Raw genomic sequence first — 22,623 nt, 5'->3', positions numbered from 1 at the left:
AACAGGGCTCTTTGGGGGAAACAGCCTTGCATATGTCCAACCTGGATACCATTCTTAGCATCCCATATGGTCGTATCCTGAGCAATACCAAGAGAAATTCCTGAACATAGAACCAGGAGTAAGCTCTAAACCAGGGGTCTCAAACTCTCGGCCCGAGGGCCGTTTGCGGCCCTCTGTACAACATTTTGTGGCCCTGCCTTAGAGGAATCTTTTTTGTTTTGTTTTGTTTTAGTTGTTTGGGTCACACCCCCCAATGTTCAAGGCTTACTACTGACTTTGCACTTAAGGATCATCCCAACTTTGCCTCCTGTGGTCCCAGGTAAATTGAGTTTCAGACCCCTGTGACACTGCGGTATGCCCCCACCATTTGAAAATAAAGAAAGCAGGGGATATAAACTGGAATCCCCAGCATAATTTCTTATACCTTTTTTTTAAAAAGTTGCTTTTGATCCCAGAGTAACAAATGACTGCCCCCCAACCCTGCACCAGGCCCCAGGTTACTCACCACAGGCGAGGGCTAGGAGGTGGGTCTGCCAGGTGAGTGCCATGAACATGCCTCCAATTGCGATGCAGGCCAGGGAGCTGTTGAAGCCCCAGAGGCCAAAGTAGATATTCTCAAATGGAGCAGAGATGCTGAGTCCTAGCAAGAGGGATCAGAGCTCAGATGAGTCTCAGGATGCTCCAGGTAGAGTCTGAAGGTAGAGGAAGCCATGACTATGGTTCCTCAGAAACAGATCCCACAGGAAAAGGCTGGGGGACAGAATCACCTGGGACAAGACCTGGATGGAGGAAGAGGTCCATAGCTGGGGGCCAGCCCCCAGGCTTACCTGCCACAATCCCCAGCAGTGAGCCGATGGCAGCATGCAGGCACATGAGTGGGGAGGAGAGGAGGATGGCACACAGGAAGATGCCCCCAGTCCACGGACTGCTACAGCCATAGATCTGACTGATTCCCACAGGCACAGATTCCAACAGCTGCAAAAGCCATGCAGGAAAGGATGAGATTAAAACAGTGGGATAGAAACCCATAGGATGTCCACAAACACATGGAATGCAGTTCTAGATTTATTCAGCAGCTACAGGAATCTCTTTTGCTATGGAAAAACTCAACTTATTTTTTGCTTTACCTTGAGATGTACTTGACCTTTTCTGATGCTGACTGGATGTGCTTTCTCCAAACATCTCTCCAGTTCAGGCCTGTCATACACTGACATTCTGCTTGGGGGCTGATAAGTTCCTAGTGTGGTCTGTCTCTCTGCCCTGTGTGTTCACCCCTCTATACACACACACACACACACACACACACACACACACACACACACACACACACACACACACACACACATATGCGCGCGCACATACTGCATGAGGATGGGAGCTAACCTCACTTACACTTCTATTATCCTGAACTTTTCTCTGGGTGGGGCTAGAGCATGGACCCAGATATCTCTACGTGCACAGGAAGTTTTACTCCCTGCAATTTGGTTGTGGATATGAAAACCATAGGGGTCTCCCCCTCCCTACCCAAAATGGGCCCCTTTATTTACAGTTCAGAAGCAAGCAATTATGGACATATTTATGAATCAGGATTACACAGAAGGTCCTGTTGTTAATAAGAATATATTCATGTAACCAAGACAGTAGCTTATTCCAGAGAATAACCAGTAACTACTGGTTGTCAAAACACAAACCTAACTGTGCATGGCAAAACTCTGCTTGGAGACTGAGGCCTGAATTCTGGGAATGTGTTTTCAGAATATCAGTTTTCAGGAAAGAAAGGCTAAGAGATGATACCAATTTCTTTGACTATTGAAAAGTAGACACTTATTTAAGATTTGGCAAGTTTTGTGTGTGTGTGTGTGTGTGTGTGTGTGTGTGTGTGTGTGTGTGTGTTGGGGGATCTAGAAATTATAAATCTAGAAATAAATCTAGAAATTACAGTTTCAATTTCAACACTATTACCAATTATTTATATGGAAATGGTTTTGAGAATTCTCTAAAAACCTACCAAAGCAATGTTCCTACTCAATTGCATGTTCTCAGTTCATGTGGGGGTAAAGGATGGGGACAACCTGCAGTTCTTTGTAGACAGGACCAGGAGAGAAACATTAGGAGGGTTATTGCTTTGTGGCCTAGGCCATTTACTGAAAGATGTGCTCCACTTCAGTAACCCTCACCCCTTGCTCCCTCCAATTCCCCTAGGTTAGAGGTGTCTCTTCTGGCCAGGACCTTTAGCTCAGCTATAGCATGAAGGAATGCCCCCTTCCTGCTTCTGTTTGGATCTAATATTTGTTTCCAAGTTCCAACCTGATCTTCTCTTGTCTTCAGAATTTAACTGTGGAGATGCAACCAACCCTGACACAGATCCTGAAATCTTCTAACCCATGTGGGAACTTCATGTTTCTCCTAGATCATATGCTGCTTCTTTTCTATCAGGGACTTGACCAGGAACAGGCAAGTAGTGTTCACATACTATTACTCAATTATGGCAGGGAGGGAGGGAGGGTTGGAGGTTGGAGGTTGGAGGTTGGAGGTTGGAGGCCCTGCCGCAAGTGCTGAACCCCATTAGACTCAAATAAAGGCTGTTTGCATTGGGTGTTTGATTTCCAATGGAGATCAAGCCTCCAGATGTTTCAAAAGGAGAAAGATTTGGTTTTAACCAAATAATCTTTTAGAAACAACTCATAGACCCAAAAGCTTTGGAGTGGGATGAAGGATACCGACATTTAGAGAAAACTACATTTATAGCTAAAATTCTTCCAGAGCAAAAAGGAGAAATATCTCTTACCTTTAGGGCACTGAGCTCAGTCCAGGTGATATTGGGAACAGCATTCACAGGTGTGAATTGCATGGTTGGGAAGAAGGGATTGTAATGTCCTGTGGCCAACAGGTACATGGATAGCGCCATGTTGAAGGGCAGAGTGAAGACAGGCAGGTCCCATTTGCATAACACAGAGCCCAAAGCACTTGAGAAAATTGGGCTGAAAACAGTAATATCCAAGAAAAATTATATATATATATGAAATAATATCATATATTATGAATCAGGATTACACAGAAGGTACTGTTGTTAATAAGAATATATTCATGTAACCAAGACAGTAGCTTATTCCAGCGAATAACCAGTAACTACTGGTTGTCAAAACACAAACCTATATATATATATATATATATATATATATATATATATATATATATATGAAAAATCAGGAGGACAAATGAAATCTTTGTATTTTGGAGCAGCTTGACTTCTCTGAAAAATGTATCTATTAATCCATCTATCCATCCATCCATCCATCCATCCATCCATCCATCCATCCATCCATCCATCCATCCATCCATCTCCAAAATACTCTATGGGCCTACTTTTATTTGTTTTTGAGCTACACCCAGTGATGCTCAGAGATTACTCTTATCTGTGCTTAAGGACTACTCTTGATAGGCTTTCAGACCAGGCTAGGAGTGTGCTCTATTATTTCAGTCATCTCCCTGATCCCTTCATGAGTTTAAAGTATACAGTCAGGAGATTTAAGGGCACATTTTTGATCAACTATCAACTCCAGCTCTTATAAAAATCAATATTCTGTGCCCTTTAAACAGTAACCCCTTCTGGTTCTCCTCCCTCAACCTTATTATTATTTTATTTTAAAAAGGTATTTGAAAATGAGGTACAACTTACCAAGTCATAGACATCACTGATACGGGAATTAACATCAACCAGAAATAGTCTCCCTTGTCTGAGAAGACAGCCATGAGGATCCCCACCAGGGTGGCATTGTAGCCATGGAGTCCTGCTGCAATGGCTGCCCTGAGCACAGAGAAATGGAAAATATTTTAGGGTGTGGGAAGAGGGACACTTAGGCTGGGCTTCCCCATTTATGTTACACATAGCTTCTAGATAATATTGACTTTAGAAAATGAGGTGTTATCTGTTAATATATTTCAAAGTCTATAGAATAATCACACAAATACTGATCAGGTGAAATAGACACAGCTGTGCAGATAGTGACCCCTGACTCGGGCATCCCAACTAAAGATAGAAATTCTAGCATTGAGGGGAGGAAAAGGAAATTAGCAACCTGTTCTGCTTCCATTCAGCCTTTCCTTTGAAAAGTTAGTATTTCTTTTAAATCATTAAAGGTCACTGACTTGAATGGAACTTTTAGATCAAACTGTTTCCTAAGTATGATTCTCTTGGTGCAAGATGTAAGATGCTTGAAAAGAACATTTACTTTCATAAGTGTCTTTGAACTTATAAGTATTCATCTTTCAAATTAGCATACATTTTCATCTTCCAGGACTTCCATGTTGTTGCCTCTACTTATATATTTCTAAGCAACTGCAGAGAAAAGCAATGACTTTCTCTTTAATTCATTTTATCATTCCATGGCAAAGGACCCCATGGAATGATATGCAGAATTATCACCCAAGATTTTTTACTATATATTTTTCTTATTGTATGTATTTTATTTTCACTTCTAAAAGTCATCCTATACCGAGTCCATGGTGGAAGGTGTATGTGGTATTGGAATGTTGAATACATGAAACCATATCATGAATAGTATTGTAAATCATGATGTTTCAAATTTAAAAAAAAAATGTTTTTCCTATGTGGAACTTTCCACTCCTGGACTAAAGGTTTCCATTTACTACTTGGAAATTATTTGGGGGAAGAGATGGGGTCAAACCCTATCATGCTCAGGGCCTTTTTCTGCTCTGTGTTCAGGAGTGACTCCTGGAGGAATCATATGTGGTTCTGGGGATTCAAATTGGTTTCATGCAAGGTTACATCTTAACACTGTACTATTTCTTTGACCTTTTAAGACTCCTTTGTGGGAAGAGAGAAATGACTTGGGCCATGCCAACTATACCCAGAACTAGCCTGGCTAGTTGCTCAAGGATCACTTCTGATGGTGCATAGGGATCATATGTAGTGTCGGGGATCAAACCTGGGCAATGCATGTGCAAGGTAAACACCTTACTGACAACTATTTCTTCAGCCTAGCAAATAGTTCCTATGAGGAATAAGAGAACAAGCAAGTTCTCTTGAGTTCTGATCTGTGACAAATGAGAATATCTTGGCTCACTCAAGGTTAAAGTCCTAGGGGCCACAGCTAGGAAATGGGCATGAAGATGACAAAGCAGGATCTGAAAGGGAGTGGAGCAGCCTGGAGCTACTGGAAAGGGTGGGACTGGATGAAGGGATGGCAAGATGCCTTGAGAGTGTCTACTTGATTTGCTTAGATCTGGACGTTCCAAATCAACAGGGAGATGAAGTTACCTTTATTCATCTGGGAAGAGCTGAGAGGTGAGAATCCTCTTTCAAAGTCCATTGTCTCCTTTAAATAACCCCTCAGGACAAATGGAAGGTGATGGAATTTGTGTTAATTTAGTTTGGGAAGTGCTAAATGCCTTCTAGACACTGGGACTCCTCAGATGACAGTGGGGAGCTGTGTAAAGACTTGTTTTCCCAGCAACTGCCCTGGAGATGAAGTACTTAAATGTGCTCAACAGAAAAAGAGTGGCAATGTCTAAGTGGAATGCCAGCATCATAGCCACCATAGAATACCAACTCTTAAGAGAAAAATCATCATGTGAATGTTAATAGTAAAGGATTTCAGAAAGTCTATCAAAGAGATCTGAAAACCAACATTGGCAACTATCTCTTGTCTTCTAAGCAATATCTGATTAGGAAAGAGGGTCCTACTGAAGCAAAAGGATGAAGAAATTTATTCAGTATGGTACAACTTTGCAACCACTCCAAAACAGAAAAGGTCATTTTTTCTCAAAGCCTTTCAATAGGGTTTGTCTCAGACACAAAATCACCATGTAGAACGATCCAATCAGGTTCTTTGCCCTGATGTAGAATATTGGCTAACTCTCCTGAGAAACTCTTCAGGCAATTTTCAGTAAGAGTGAGGAGTTTAGCTGTATCATACTACCCACTGGGGAATAGGCATTGATCCTGGACATTTGGAAGATTGAACTGGTTAGTCAGAAAGTAGCTAGCTGTCTGCTCCTCAGAGAAGTTGGCTCACTCCTATTCAATGACAGATCTACCTATAGTATATTCACAATTGTTAACCTAATATATATTTCAGAAGACTCACCAATTCTTCCCTAAGTGTTTGAATTTTTGGCCATTCATGTCTCTACAAGTTGAAATAACCTTTGCACTATCTTTGAAGAATGAATTTGATAAAGTATGCTTGGGAATAAACTATCTTGGGGATTCTCAAGCTACTAACACTTTTATTTCATGGAAGCATAGACATTTTGCCTATTAAAAATGTTGATAAATAATTGCATAGGCATCTAAGAAGATTCCTTTAGAAACTTCCTAGGGATTAAGTGAGGTTTGGTTCTGGTTACCATGTGCTGCCATGAGAATCTAGGTTCATTTAGATTGGCCACCTCTCCAGGTACCATGAAGAAATGGTTGTTAATAATCCATTTAGCTCTGACTTAAAGCAAATAGAGAACATTTTATGACATAAAGATCTTTTGTTTTTCTACAGAGAAGAGTGGTGCTTTACTATCCAAATCACTGGCTCCACTGTTCTCAGGCTTAAATGTCACACCTACCTGTCCTGGCTGAGCAAGAGGGCCGTCAGAGTGGAGACCACTGTGGCCACACAGCCATTGAGGGCCAACCATGGGCTCTGCACCAGGAGTCCCACCAGAATGAGGATTCCACTGATGGGGTTGCTGACAAACACCACTTGGGATATGCCTCGAAGTATCCAGTCAATGAACTGGAGCACCACGGGTTTGTCTAGAAGACACAAGAAGGATGGCGCCAAGAAAGTGGGGTGCAAGCAATAAACTTTCCATGTCCAGGATTTACCCTAAACAAAACTACCAACCTCTCTTTAAACCAAGGTCAAAATCATTTTCATTTCCTTAAAGCTTTCTCCCTGACCCCATGCCTTCATTAGAGACTCCCAGTTCCATTAATGTTTCTTTATGTGTAACCCACAGAACCTCTTCTTTTTTTTTTTTTTTTTTTGTGGTTTTTGGGTCACACCCGGCAGTTCTCAGGGGTTTTTCCTGGCTCTGTGCTCAGAAATTGCTCCTGGCATGCACGGGGGACCATATGGGACGCCGGGATTCGAACTGATGACCTTCTGCATGAAAGGCAAACGCCTTACCTCCATGCTATCTCTCCGGCCCCAGAACCTCTTCTTGAGCCTCAGTTCCAGGAAGCTTCAAAGTACTGACCTACTGTGCTCAGAGGGACAGGTTGAAATCAAAAGAATGAATTAACCACTGTAAAATTTCAGAGTGTTTTTTTGGGGAGAGTGGTGGTAGTGATAGTGAGAATTGAACCCAGAGCCTCAGATATAAAAAGGAATGTGTTAGACTATTGAGTTATATTCTGGACTCTTAAAATTTTAGGGTTTTATTTTGGCAGTGGATGTTGTTGTTGTTTTGTTTTGTTTTTGCCATATCAGACCATGCTCAAGCTTACTCCTAACTCTATATTCAGGTATCACTCATCACTCCTGGCAGGCTTGTGGGACCACACGGGCTTCCGGAAATCAAAACTGAATTGGTTGTGCTCCAGTCAAACATCCTAGTCATTGTACTATTATGACTCCAGAAAATTTTAGTTTTTAAAAAAAATTGGGAGAGGCTCAGTAGGGCCTGGGCTACTCCTGGCTTTTTAACCCATGGGAGTGGTTCAGTGTTATGGCCTTAGATTGTGCCGTTGCTTCATCCTTGTGCCAAGGACGCAGGATGGGTTCACCAGGGCTATCTCCAATCCTGCTTCAGAGGCCAAGAGATGCAGGGGATTAAGCCTAGCATGTGCCCTAATTTATGTACTCCACAACTGAACTTCAAAATGTCAGTTTTCAAAAAATAAAGTTTTAGGGTAAAACCAAGGTCCTGCCTCTAATGTGAAGGCCCCATTAAAAAATTACAAAACAGGAGCAGGCAGAATACAGTGAGTAAGTCATTTGCCTTGCACGTGTCTGACCCAGGTTCACTCCAACACCTGGTCCTCTGAGCATAGCTGGGTGTGGTCCAGACTTCTTCCCCATTCTTAAAATGTTATAAAATGGGGGGAAAAGCAATATATTAAAAAGTAGGAAAAGATTATAAAAATGAGAACAAGTGGGCCTGGAGAGATAGCTCAGTGGCGTTTGCCTAGCAAGCAGCTGATCCAGGACCAAAGGTGGTTGGTTCGAATCCCGGTGTCCCATATGGTCCCCGTGCCTGCCAGGAGCTATTTCTGAGCAAACAACCAGGAGTAACCCCTGAGCACCACCGGGTGTGACCCAAAAACAAAACAAAACAAAACAAAAAAAAAGAAATAAAAGTGGAGGGCCCAGAGAGATGGCACAGCGGCGTTTGTCTTGCAAGCAGCCAATCCAGGACCAAAGGTGGTTGGTTCGAATCCCGGTGTCCCATATGGTCCCCCGTGCCTGCCAGGAGCTATTTCTGAGCAGACAGCCAGGAGTAACCCCTGAGCACCACCGGGTGTGACCCAAAAAACCAACCAACCAAACAAACAAACAAAAAACATTTTAGGGGCCGGGCGGTGGCGCTAAAGGTAAGGTGCCTGCCTTGCCTGCGCTAGCCTTGGACGGACCGCGGTTCGATCCCCCGGTGTCCCATATGGTCCCCCGAGCCAGGAGCAACTTCTGAGCGCATAGCCAGGAGTAACCCCTGAGCGTTACCGGGTGTGGCCCCCCCCCCAAAAAAAAAACCAAAAAAAAAAAAAAAAAGAAAAGAAATAAAAGTGGAGAGTGAGAAGTAGGGAGGCAATGGGTTAGGAAGTAAGGGTTTTGCACACTGGATGGTGCAGAGGTGTGATATATTCATATATCCAAGCCTTAGAGTCAGCAACACTGCTAGCAGGGGCTCCAGAGAACAATAACCAAACTAAAAAATGTGCCTGCTAAGGAAGCAGGGTGAGGGTTGGAAGGAACCTGGGAGGGACATTGGTGGAGAGAAATTGACACTGGTGGTGGAACTGGGGTTAGAATAATATATGCCCGAAAATATTTCATGGACAAGTTTAAAGGGTAAGCCTCATGTTGTGATTCTTCCATAATAAAGTAAAAATAAATTTTAAAGGATGCATATTTGAGACTGAATTATAGAAAAATATCTTATTCTGTACTAAAAAAAATAAAGGCAGGAGAATATAACTAAAGAAATTGAGTTGGGGGGAAGACATGTGAAATGATGGGAGATAGTAGCTAAGGAGGTCTGAGGTGCATTGTTGGTATTTAGAAAGGACAGAAATAAATATGCAAGCCAGAGTCAACAACAATGAAATCAAGAGACCCCAACTTTAACAAACAAAATTTAAAATGGGCCTGTTATGCTGGCAGTCTGGGGATAGGAGGTAGTGGCATGGGTTGCACTTTGGAGTACATAGGAGGAGGGAGGTAGACACTGATGGTGGGATTGGTCTTGAAACATTGTATGTCTGAAACCCAGCTATGAAGAACTTTGTAAATCACAATGGTTTCAATAAAAAATAAAAAATAATATGGGGGCCGGGCGGTGGCGCTAAAGGTAAGGTGCCTGCCTTGACTGTGCTAGCCTTGGATGGACCGCGGTTCGATCCCCCGGTGTCCCATATGGTCCCCCAAGCCAGGAGCAACTTCTGAGCACATAGCCAGGAGTAACCCCTGAGCGTTACCGGGTGTGGCCCAAAAACCAAAAAAAAAAAAAAAATAATATGTACGGGCTGGAGAGATAGCACAATGGTAGGGCATTTGCCTTGCACGCAGCTGACCCAGGACGGACAGTGGTTCGAATCCTGGCATCCCATATTGTCCTCTGTGCCTGCCAGGAGTGATTTCTGAGCTCAGAGTCAGGAGTAACCCCTGCGTATCACTGGGTATGACCCAAAATCCCCCCAAAACAAACAAAAACAATATGTACAGATACTAAATTTATGGCTTAAATTATACAAATACAAACCTTGTATATTAATATGCTAATATAAAATTTTTGTTAAAATTCATAAAAAAATTGAAATAGAAGAACCAGCAAAATAGATTCTCAAAAGGGACTTGTCCCAAGTCTCCAAGTGCTGGAAGCATTCATACCTTTCAGCCAGCCAGCAAATTCTCTCATATCGCCGGTGACATAACTGAGTGCCTTGGGGATGCACCATCTCCTTTGATATTCTGGCATCTGGCTTTCACTCCTGTCTGCTTTCACCATCCTGGGGCTGTCCTCCATTGGGCTTGCTTGCTCTTTCTCAGGATCCTTGAAAAGAAAAGAGCTGGAACCAGCTGGTGGTGGGGCTGAGTAGAGCAGCCACTGAGGATGGGCTTAATGGTACTTTACCTGGACACTGACATCATTCCCTCAATATTATCCTAATCTCAATTCCCTCCTACTTTTGCTACTAATACTAAGACTTGTTTCTGGCCTTGCATTTTATTAAGTTTATCTTTTTATCAGGTTCACATTCTGAGGGGCCGGAGAGATAGCACATCAGTGAGGCATTTGCCTTGCATGCAGCCAAACCGGGAGAGACCCAGTTCAATTCCTGGCATCCCATATGTTTCCCCAGCCTGCCAGGGGCAATTTCTGAGTGCAAAGCCAGGAGTAACCCCTGAGCACTGCTGGGTGTGGCCCCAAAACCAATCAATCAGTCAATAAATAAACAAATAAAAACTCACTGATTTACACCCTCCTACATGCCATTCACCAAAGACATGGTGAGCTTTGAGAGAATGAATCAAAGAAGAATGTTGAAAGTATTAGGTTTCTATGCTTAAGCTGCCTGCTGTTAACACAAGAACCAGAGACCAAGTGATCAAGTGATCTGCACACCACTGCAGACCAGTCTGCTACTTTCTAAGACAAGCAACTTTTGGAAATGAAAATTTCATCTTAAAAACGTAGGTTTTATAGTTCAAAGGATGAAGTGAAAGAAAAACATTTTACAAATAGTTGGTATGTATCGACACAGACTAACCTCTGATAGAGATTCTCCAAGACAAGATGGTTTGAGTCGCTCCTCACACCAGGCGCTGTTCCAGCTACAGCACTTTTACTTATACATTTCGAAATAGGCAAGAATAGTTGTCCACAAAGGTATAGGAATAGGTAAGGCAGAAGAGACAGAGCTGTTGGAAACATGGAGCTGTAATATAAGAACATACAGGGAGGTCCGGGATGGCTCAACGACAAAAACACCTCCTTGGCAAGTGTGAGGCCACGACTTCCATCTCTAATGCTGTCCTGTGCACTAAGTGTGGTCATGGCAGTTCTACTCTATGAGACCAACCCAGACACTTCCAAGGGGTGCAATCTTTGGTGCACAATCAGGTATGTTTGAACACAAATCAGGTGGATTATCCAGGAAAGCACCACAACTAAAGCATAAAAGCACTGTGCCAAGAGTATAACCCCCATGAGCAGGTGTGTGAGCACCTTGGTGCCTCCTGTGAACATGTCTGAGCACTATAATGATACTACATGAGAAGTGCAATTATAACATGCACAAGCACTATGGCTTCCTCCATGAATACAGAGGGCAAGTGTGTGTGCATCACCACAGCCAAGCAGGTGTGTAACCTCCAGTCATCAAGATAAGGGGAGGGGAATCAAGGAAAAGGGAAGGCCTCGCAGGAGACAGAAGCTTGGTCCAGGCAAACACCTACAGTCCTACCTGTGGCTGTGGCTTTTCTGATGTTTCAAGAAATGAAAACAGGAGCACATCAGGAGCATCAAAACTGCATTTTGGTAGATAAAAAGGAAAGGGTCTTGCCTGGTGCCAAGAACATAAACAGAAGATCAAAGATAGAATCCCAGAGAGGGGCATAAAGACAGACAAGGGCAAAGGTTCCTTACATGAGAGGCAAGTCAGAAACTGGCCAGGTAAGTGTAGGCCAGGTAAGTGTCGGGTGTACTACCTCTCAAAGCCTGATGGCTCATGTTGGCTCTGCAGGCAGCTGTGGCTTTCAAAGGTACCACCCACAGCCATGCAGCTAAACCGGTCATTGTTTCCCATGGCCTTTCAGTGAGGGAGGTATTCCCGCCACTCTTGGGTCTCCAACATTGTTCCTTTAACAAGAGCCAGCAAATAGCTATTACCAGGTAGTAAGGTTATGCCCTTTCAAAAAACATGCTGACTGTACTTTGATTTTCTATTAACCCCAGGAGGGAAATCAATGAAGACAAGTCACCGTCTCTCTTTGAAACAATAGCAGCCCATGTATCATTACATAACACAGGAGAGATTTATGTAACCCATTCTGGACAAAGCTGATTTTGTCTGGGCAATACAGTGTTAGACCTCACCAGCAGTGGGACCTCTATGTATTGGGGGGTGGGGGGTGGGAAGGGAGCAGAGGATCCAAGAGTTCAAATATACTACTGAAACTATAGTCCCAGCCAATAAATTAATTTTCATCTTTATCTGGAACGGGGGGCTCCTTAGAAGTTCCGGGGCTCAGGGGCTACTTCAACCTGTGCTCAGGGGCCATGGGGCTATACCTGAAAGTTCTGGGAGGCATCAAGTGCCAATGATTGAGTTTGGGTCTCAGGCATGTTGGGTGGTAGCCAGGGTTCTTCAGAGTCAGAGGGAGATGAACACCTCTTAGAGAAAACACCTGTCATGTCGCAATGAATCCCACCTCTTGCGTTTTCCTCTAGTCACATAGGTTGTATTCCCCAGTCTCATAGGTCATGTCTGAAGACCTGATATGTTGCAAGCACACCTGACCAATCAGGACCTTCCCTTCTTTTTGTTCAAGCTTTTGGTGTAGATAAATCCTGTTAACTGTGTAACTATTTAAATATTTCTTCTCCCATGGGGCCAGGAAGGTGGCGCTAGAGGTAAGGTGTCTGCCTTGCAAGCGCTAGCATAGGACGAACAGCGGTTCAATCCCCTGGTGTCCCATATGGTCCCCCCAAACCAGGGGCAATTTCTGAGTTAATAGCCAGGAGTAACCCCTGAGAGTCAAACGGGTGTGGCCCAAAAACCAAAAAAAGAAAAACACAAAAAAAAAACAAACAAACAAAAAACATTCCTCCTCCCCTGATAATAAAGAGTCATCTCACTATAGTCATTTCCTGAAGGCCTTACTCTGGACACCTCCAATCCCCTCTTTCCATCCCCCTCTAAACTGACCTGAATGAGGTTACTAACTTGCTCAGGATCTAACATCTCCCAACATCATCTTTTTTTTTTGTTTTGTTTTGTTTTGTTTGTTTGTTTGTTTGTTTTTGGTCACACCCAGCATCGCTCAGGGGTTACTCCTGGTTCTATGCTCAGAAATCACTCCTGGCAGGTTCGGGAGACCACATGGGATGCCGGGATTTGAACCATCATCCTTCTGCATGCAGGGCAAATGCCCCACCTCCATGCTATCTCTCCGGCCCCAACCAGCATCATCTTTTATACCAGTATGTGTTTCAGCTCTTTGAGCTATCTACTGGCACTAGAAAGTTGTTTTTTCTCTTTTAAATTATTATTATTTTTTTAGACCAGGCATATAATTCAGTGGTATAGCACTTGTCTTGCATGTGTGAGGCCCTTGATTTGATGCCTGGCACACACACACACACACACACACACACACACACACACACACACACACACTTATAAATAGCTTCAGAAGTGGAGCAATAGTTCAATGGGTAGGGTTCTTGCTTTGCACATGGTTGACCCAGCTTCAGATTTCTAGCTTCCCATGTGCTCCCCTAAACCCTACCAGGAGTGATCTCTGAGTGCAATCAGGAATAACCCCTAGCACTACAGAGTGTGGACTCCAAATGAAAACAAACAAAATACCCCAACAACTCAGCAATAATTACACTGAGTATTACTGACTGTTAAGTTCTACATAGGAAGTAATAAATAAAAACAGGAAAGTGACATTTTTTGTCCTGCAGAAGCAATTATGTATCTGAGTTATTCCAGGCGAACAAATTTATGTCTGCAAAACTTCCAGTATGTGCCTATTTATTTTAGGGGAGTTTAAATGCATCACCTCAGAGATTCTGGAGATACAGATGTGAAACCTGATAATATAACTGGCCAGGCCTGACTGAGAACTGGAGTGGCCTGAGTTCCCTGCCCCACCCTCCCCTGCAGTTAAATCAAGATTGGACCATTTCTGATTGAAGGCAGCTTAATAGAGAGGTCAAATTGCCATGTCCGTCTTGCAAGCGCTAGCCTAGGACAGACTGCAGTTCGATCCCCTGGCGTCCCATATGGTTCCCCCAAGCCAGGGGCGATTTCTTTTTTTTTTTTAATATAATTTTTATTTTGATCATAGTGGCTTACATATTGTTGACAATAATATTTTAGGTACATATTTACATAAAATCAGGGGGGATTCCCATCACCAATTTGTCCTCCCTACACCTCCATTTTTGTCCTACCTCCCATATCCTCTTCCCTCACCCCCAGGGCTGCTAGAATATGTGGTCCCCTCTGTATCTAGCCTACTACTTAGTAGTCTTGCACCTGTTTGGTCTTGGTGCCTCCCTTATTTTCCCCTCTAACTGTGAGGCAGGGCTAGCTAGTTCACATTACGTGGTTTTGTTTGAAGAAGAGAAAAGTAATAAACTGGGGTAAAAGTCTAATATGCCGAAAATGGGCGGAATCCTTCTAGAGGCTCTCATTATCGATTTGAGAGATGAAGGAGAAAAAGAAGGTGAAACACTCCACCAGTACAAAAAGGAGTGTCAAATATCCAATGAGGCCTCCGACATTAACAATAAGCACCACACACACACACACACACAAAAAGTAAATAAATAAAAATAAAAATAAAAAACCGCCGTGGTCTTGAGATAAGAAACATGGCATAGCACAAAAAGAAAGAAAAGAAAAGAAGGGAAAAATAAGTATAACTAGGGACAACAACTACAATAACCACACCTGAGCAAAGAAATCGACCAAAAATAGATAGGTAAATAAAAAAATAATAAATGAAGATAAAAAAATATATAAAAAATAAACAATGTTTTGTGCTTTTTGCGTTTTTTTCCCCTCCTGCCCTGGCACAGTAAATATTGGGGTCATTCAAAAAGGAATTCACTTGGCCTAAGAGATATGGGGAGTATATTGTCATGGGATTAACTATAGACTCTGTTCAGGGTCACTTACTCTCCCGGTGGTGCTTTTGTGATGTTTTGAAGACTTCTGGTCCGTTCTGGGTGATACAATCAGACCTCTGTATCTAGAGATCTTGGTATCTGCACAGGTCCAGGAGTGAGTCTTATGATGAAGTCAGTCTTTGTGGTTCTAGAAATTCTGTTCCCTCACTGTCATTTTAATCCATCTTCTGTGGATGGTGGTCTTGGTCTTTGCACTGAACCTAGGATGGCACCTAGTATAGCGTCTTTCTTTGTGTTTCCAGAAGCCCCATTCCATTACCATTGTCTCTGCCAGACCTTTGGAACTGGGTATCATGGTTATTGTGCAGGTCGTAGTTCAAACCCTAGACTAGGGCTTTTTATTGGTCCCAAGATATATACAGTCTGTAAATCGCGATCTTGGCTTTTGGACCTACCAAAGGGTTACAAGTCTTCTGATTTTGTCTTATCATTAGCTGGTAAGGTAGGATAACCTGCTCTTAGGTCAAGTTGTTCCCATTTTCCTCATTGTCAGGATATCGTATTAGAGCTGGCCCTTGTTGGTGACCCAGCAGTATTAAGGCTGTCTCGGATGGGATTTGTTTCCTGCAGCTGTTGTGAAGAACTGTGCCGTTTCTATGTCTGGGACCCAGGGTTCAAGGCTGGATGGATGGTATCTAATCACCTAAGGTCTAAGTTGATTCCACATGACATATTTTCAAGGTAGGAGATATCCCTGTATTGTAAACAACTATGAGTTCCTATCTCTAGTAGATAAGAGCTCTTTTTTTATATGTAAGATTTCCCCCTTTTTTTAGTGTGCCTTTGCCGGGAGAAATGGTGCTATATTATATTGTAGGTGCATTTGGGGGTGGACAGAGGGAAAAACAGAAACAGGTCACATACCCAAAAAAGATAATAAAAAAAATAGGAATAAAAATGTATGTGCCCACATATGTATATGTAGAACAGACATTAAAAAAAAATAAAAAATGAGTTAACGAAGTATTTAAAGGACCAAAGTGGTGCAAAAGACTACCTTACATTTGGGGAAAAGCAGGTAAAGAGGTGGCGTAATACAGGTCTTATGTTGGAGGTACAGGTTTTCCCATTGTCTTTTGGGCCAGGGGCAATTTCTGAGTGCATGGCCAGGAGTAACCCCTGAGCACCAAATGGGAGTGGCCCCAAAAAACAAACAAAAAAATTGCCATGTGTTACTCCAGTCTCTGCAGACTAACTATAAAGCATTCAGGTTTCAACGAGAAGGATTTTCCAGGAGCTGGACAGGCAGTGACTACTGGTTGCCCCAGGGAACCATTTATTTATTGGGGGGGGGGGGCGCTATAACAGGTAGTGCTTGAACTCTAACCCCACATTCTCTCAGCCCATTGAGCTATTTGTCTGCCTCCAGAGAACCACTTATTGTAACAGTGGGGCCCTCTGGAGTCCCCTGATTACTTGTTCTAAAACTCAGGCCTGAAAACCAGCTATGAAAAACCAGTAACTTAAAACTATAGATCACCTTAACATATTGTCACACCAATTTACTGTCATTTCTTTTTTGTTTTTGGGCTACATCCTGTGGAGCTTGGGAGGGGGGGTCACTCCTGGCTAGGCAGTCAAATATTACTCCTGGCAGACTTGGGAGACCATATTGGGTGTCAGGGATTCAACCTGGGTGACTACATGCAAGGAAAATGCCCTTATATGTTGTGCAATCACTCCAGCCCCCTACTGGCATTTCTTTACTAAACTTTAAAAATACACATTATAATAGGGACTGCAATTTAAGGGAGAAAACAATAAGGCTAGCAGGGTCAGTGATATAGTACAGTGGTTAAGCAGCCTTGCATGCAGTCAACCCTGGTTTGATCCCTGGCATCCCATGTGGTCCCATGAGCACTGACAGGAGTGATCCCTGAGTGCAGAACCAGGAGTAATCCCTGAGCACCACTGGGTGTGGCCTTCAAACAAAATAAACAAAGGAAAGAGGCAAGCAGTTCCAATAAAATAAAAAATCTGGATACACTCAATGCCTATAGTGAATGTCCCCTAGATGTTTCTGTTGTCAAAATTTCATGCAATGAGCTATTGAGATAGTACAGGGGTTAAAGCATTTGCCTTGCACACAGCTGACCTAGGTTGGATCTCTAGCACCACATATGGTCCCCGGAGCTCTGCCAGGAATAGTCCCTGAGGGAAGAACCAGGCGTCAGCCTTGAACCAGGAGTGGCCCCAAAACAAAACCAATTCCATGCAGCTCCAATAGCCAAGTATGGCGAGTAACAAGTGACTTTCTGGACCACGAACATCAGACACAGCGTTGGCCATAGCACAAGCAGAGCGTGAGTTCCCACTGGCCTATTGAGCAGATGCCTGAGTTGCAGAGCAGAGCTGCAGGACATTCCCAGAGCCAGAGGCTGTACCCAGGGAGCACAGCTGCTCTGAAAGCCGTGCGCCATACCCAGGTCTAGCCCACTGAAACCTCTGCAGGTTCCAGGCTGCAAGCTCCAAAGAATTAGTTGGAATAGTACCGCGGTGATGAGTCTAGCACCAACATCAGAACCAAACCCTGTTCAGCATCCTTCCTTCTTTCTTCTGGACCAGAAGGATATCAAACAAGGGCTCCAAGGAAGGAGCATGTATGATGCACAAGGTGGAGAGCGGACTCTGGGAGGATCAGACCCGAGAGGAAGAACTTTCCCCAAGAATCTGCTGGACTTCTTTTTTTTTTTTTTTTTTTTTTGTGGTTTTTGGGTCACACCCGGCAGTGCTCAGGGGTTATTCCTGGCTCCAGGCTCAGAAATTGCTCCTGGCAGGCACGGGGGACCATATGGGGCGCCGGGATTCGAACCGATGACCTCCTGCATGAAAGGCAAACGCCTTACCTCCATGCTATCTCTCCGGCCCCTTGGACTTCTTAATTCATGGAGATAATGGGCTATGGACAGACACTCTCGGCGCGTTTCTCTTGGAAGAAATGGAACAGCATCTAGTCAGTACGTGTTTCTGCGGAATTCCCACTGCATGGCCGCCAGACCCAGTTCTACCTACTCTGCACCACTGGACTGCAATCCCTCCCGAGATCCCCGAGAACAAAGGGGGCTCCTCTGGCACTGTGATTAGACCCCAAGTAAGCCAACACAAGGGCAAAGCAAGCCGCCCCAGGGAGAGCCCATGCAAAGCAGCCCAGCCTGCAATCTGGTTCTTTAGAGGCGCAGCAAGGTGCTTTGCAGGCCCCACCTTCTTGTGCCGCGATTCTCTTTCCTGTAGCAAGATTCTTTTTTAGGGGCCCGGATGCCTCTGCATCGCATGGGTCCCCAAATAATCTTGGGTGTGGTCTGGGAGGCTTTGGCACGCCCAGCCACATCGCCATCTCTTTGAGAGTCCAGGGAGTGATTCACCCCAGGAACCCTGAAGTACACACTTTAAGTACACAGGAAAAATAGAGCCCCTTAAAAAGATCCATGTATTTTAAAAACAACGATGTTTGTTTGTTGCTGTTGATTGTCTTTCTCTTTGTTGCTGTCTGGGGCTGCCCACTTATAATGCTAACACACTCACACGAACTTTGTTGGAGTAAAGTGGCCATACTCTCCAAATCACACCCCTGGCTCCAGAATCATACTAAATTAAAAAAAATATGATGATAATAATAAAAGACGGCTAAGTGGCATTTTGTCTCACATCTGAATAAGAATTGTTAAATAACAATAAATAATAATAATAAACAAAAATAATAAATAATAAATCTCCAGAACACTGGAGATGGGTGTGGTGTTGAGATTATGTTCATGAGAAACCATTATTAATAGTATTCGTAAACCACAAAATCTCAATCAATAACAGGAGCCGAAGTGGTGGCACGAAGCACTAAGGCACCAGCCTAGGATAGACCTTGGTTTGATTACCCGGCGTCCAATATGGTCCCCCAAGCCAGGAGTGATTTCTGAGCGCATAGCCAGGAGTAACCCCTGAGCGTCACCGGGTGTGGCTCAAAAAACAAACAAAAAAAAATCTCAATCAATAACAGTGTTAAAATTAATTAAAATAGTATTTGTGTACATAGTGGAATTCAACTAGTGAAACAACTTCTTATAAAGTTTATTTTTCTTTCTTTCCCACTTGGTTTGTATCTGAATCGTTTTGGAGCCACACCCAGATGCTGAGGGGCTCTTGAGGTGGTTCCCAGAGGTGCTCAGGGGACCAAGAGGTGCTAGATGGAACCCAGAACTTCTTCATGCACAGACTGCTCAGCCAGTAGAGCTGCATCTTCAACTCTTTTTATTTCTTAAAAAAAGAAAAAAGAAAAAAAAAACTTATTGGGCCAGAGACAGAACATCAGGTAAGATGCGTGCCTTGGATGTGGTAGAACTTGGTTTAATCCACAGCATTCCATGAGCACATCTAGTAGTAATTCCTAAATGCAGAGCCAGGAATAAGCCCTGAGCACAGTTGGATGTGGCACCTCCCCCCCCCCAAAAAAGGTGATCACATTTACAGATAGACTAAAAAAGTTGTATCATAATACAACTTTAAATTTACCCTTTAAATTTCTTCCCCTTTAAATTTTTACTTTCTTCTACTGGATCGGTTATAAAACTAAAAATTTGCACTCAACTAAGTGACTCAGAAAAATCCACAATTGTGGAAAATATGACATGTCTTAGAAACGAATTGTGTACCTATATTTTTTCTTTTTTTTTTTTTTTTTTTGGTTTTTGGGCCACACCCGTTTGATGCTCAGGGGTTACTCCTGGCTATGTGCTCAGAAATCGCCCCTGGCTAGGGGGGACCATATGGGACGCCGGGGGATCGAACCGCGGTCCTTCCTTGGCTAGCGCTTGCAAGGCAGGCACCTTACCTCCAGCGCCACCTACCCGGCCCCTGTACCTATATTTTTAACCCACAGTTAAACTGCCTAGCCAATTAAGTCCTAAACTAAGTTGAGTCTACAGGCTACATGTATATAATTGGATTTTATAGGGAAGAATGCAAAGCATTCCAATGGAAGGATAGGATCTCATTTCATACATGGTTAAAAAAAATAAGAAAATAAAAGGAAAGAGTCAGCAGAAACTGTGGTTTACTCTCCACACTTGCCCTTTCCAATGCTAAAAGGTTTTATTTTATTTCCCACCTCCCCAATCATACACATTATGGACACAATGAAAATCCTTCAATCCTACACTTTGTTCAGAGCCACAAAATGCAAAAAACTAAGATCTGGGTGAGGTTTCAGAGACCACATATTTCAAGCTTCCATTTTACAGAAGAGAAAACTACCATTCATTCAGAGGGGAGACCACAGAAATTTACTCAGCAGAGCCTGGCTTTGGAAATAGATAAACCCTATATATATATATATATATATATATATATAATCTATAAACCGTATCTATGTGGTTCCTTGTCTCTCAGCCTGGAGTCAGATCACTTATGCTAAGATTCTCTCTGAGCAACAAGGAGGCAAGGAGCAGCTAATCAAAGTCTAGGGTCACAACAATGGAATAAACATGGCATGTCTTCTTCGACACTTGGAAATCATCTGGTTTAATCCCAGGGGCTGAACAGCTATGGGTTTAACTGTCTCCTTTCATCCTTGCCCTTGCTGGAAGCAGAGTTTTCTAACAAACAGCTCCCCCTGCTTCAATATGAGACTCACTCACATCTAGGAGCCACCTGTCCACACTAAGTGTGTAATATGCTAAAGACAACATCCCAAGAATATTCTGAAAACTCTCCAGCACACATCAGAAAACACTTTTCAAAGCTCAGATGACTAGTGAACTGAAGAGGTACTCAGCATTACAATATAAGCAACATCAAGATTTCATTGACCAATGTTTCCTTTTTATTATATGAAACAAATTATTCTCTGAACAGCGTGTGTTAGAAATATTTGCAGCTGGAGGGACCCAAAAGTCTTCAAGCATCACTTAAAATTAACCCCCAGTTTTGGATCGAGAAGAAAGCATTTACACAGTCATGCTCTGTCATAGTAGAAAGCCTCCCAGCACTGACATTTATTTGGTACTTACAATAATCTATCCTTTAAGCAGTTTTTGATTTAAGTAGTGGGAAGGTCTCAGTTTTCTTTAAAGCTGTGATCGGAAACAAAGCAATGCTGTCAAGTATTCCTGGCTCCTGATCAAAATACTTCTCTCTACAGAGCGCACTGCTCCTAGGATGGAACCTTGGGGTCTGAATTCCACAGCACAAGGTGCAAGTTGTAGAGACTCTGCCGCCAATTCTGAGGCTTCACTGTCACCCCCAGTCCCTCCTTCCTTCAGCATGACAGCACATACAGGCAGGGCATAAAACTACAACTGCAAAGCCCTGCCCAGTGCCCTGGTTTTCCCTTTTTCTTTTCTCTTCTTTCTTTCTTTCTTTCTTTCTTTCTTTCTTTCTTTCTTTCTTTCTTTCTTTCTTTCTTTCTTTCTTTCTTTCTTTCTTTCTTTCTTTCTTTCTTTCTTTCTTTCTTTCTTTCTTTCTTTTTCTCTCTCTCTCTCTCTCTTTCTCTCTCTCTCTTTCTTTCTTTCTTTCTTTTCTTTCTTTCTTCTTTCCTTTTCTGGAAAGATATTGCTACATCTCCAACTTAATTATTTCAAGAACACAGTCAGTCCCAAATGCTACAGAATGTAGAGAAACCTAGAATCCTCTTTCACATCAAGAGGACCCCTGGCTAAAATTCTGCTCCTTGTGGAACTCGAGTGCTTGCAACCTGTTTCAGAGTCCTGAACCAAGGACATTGCTTTTCAAGATTCAACAGGATCCTCTAGCTTTGGGAAATCGCTTTCTAGTCTTCCAGGTCCCTGACTTGGCTACTTTGACCAGTTCTGACATCTAAAACCTATTTCTATTGAAAAGAATGGGGAAAGAGTAGAAAGAAGAGAGAACTATGGAGTCCAAAATAGCCTCTTTCCCCAGCTTCAGTGAACAGGGGTAATGAACGGAAAGGAGCAGGGCACTCACCGCAGTTGGCTTCCTGGTGGCAGAAGGCACTGGCTGATAAAACCCTGCTGGGCTCTATTCAAAGGGAGGAGATAGTGGTGGGAGGAGGCACCAGTAGTTTTTATACTTAGAGCCCCACTCTGCATCGTCCTGCACTGGACTTTCTCCTCCCACTCTAGGCAGCAGAGCCAAAGCATTGTTGGGGAGCTGGTCCCCTGTCCTACCTGCCAGCTGTCTCTCTCTCTGTGTTCCAGACACGGGCCCAACAGCCCCGCCATAGTTTCCATGCCATTCCGCGGGCTGTGCAAGGTGACATTCCTGCATAGGTTCATCTTTTTCCTCTCCAATATGTTGCTTCAAACTCCTGCTTCCACCTCAGAAGTCTACAGAGTCTTACTTAAGCCTTGCACCCCCAGGCAGGTTGTCCAAATGGTCTCCAGATATGGAGACTCATGAGTGCTTTGGGCTGGAATTTTTCTCTTCCTCTTGACCTGACTTCTGTACAGGTAGAGGGACTTGAGAGGCCGGGGGTGTGGCTTGAGGGTGGGGAGACCTGGGGCGTCCTGTTTGCAGTCAGAAATCAACCTGCCCTTTTCCCCAGGC

At 43.4% G+C, this 22,623-nt stretch overlaps 1 protein-coding gene across 2 annotated transcripts in view; it reads right to left on the bottom strand.

Moving 5' to 3' along the window:
• SLC14A1 (solute carrier family 14 member 1 (Kidd blood group)) overlaps positions 1–22,110 on the bottom strand; it is a 29,285-nt gene extending 7,175 nt beyond the window's left edge. Inside the window, exons 1-8 of one of the 2 annotated variants that reach the window (XM_049782504.1) lie at positions 22,042–22,110; positions 21,108–21,170; positions 10,071–10,233; positions 6,586–6,775; positions 3,680–3,808; positions 2,789–2,981; positions 828–975; positions 506–640 (exon numbers count right to left, since the gene is read on the bottom strand). In XM_049782504.1, coding sequence (XP_049638461.1) covers positions 506–640; positions 828–975; positions 2,789–2,981; positions 3,680–3,808; positions 6,586–6,775; positions 10,071–10,206 — 931 coding nt within the window. In that variant the 5' untranslated portion in view covers positions 10,207–10,233; positions 21,108–21,170; positions 22,042–22,110. Of the gene's footprint in view, positions 1–505; positions 641–827; positions 976–2,788; positions 2,982–3,679; positions 3,809–6,585; positions 6,776–10,070; positions 10,234–10,951; positions 11,127–21,107; positions 21,171–22,041 lie in introns of those variants that run through there. The other variant, XM_049782505.1, reaches the window with a different exon arrangement.
• Between the last annotated feature and the right edge of the window lie 513 nt (positions 22,111–22,623).

Source organism: Suncus etruscus, chromosome 10 (assembly GCF_024139225.1).
Source record: "Suncus etruscus isolate mSunEtr1 chromosome 10, mSunEtr1.pri.cur, whole genome shotgun sequence".
NCBI lineage: Eukaryota > Metazoa > Chordata > Mammalia > Eulipotyphla > Soricidae > Suncus > Suncus etruscus.
This window is presented reverse-complemented; position numbering and strand designations above follow the sequence as displayed.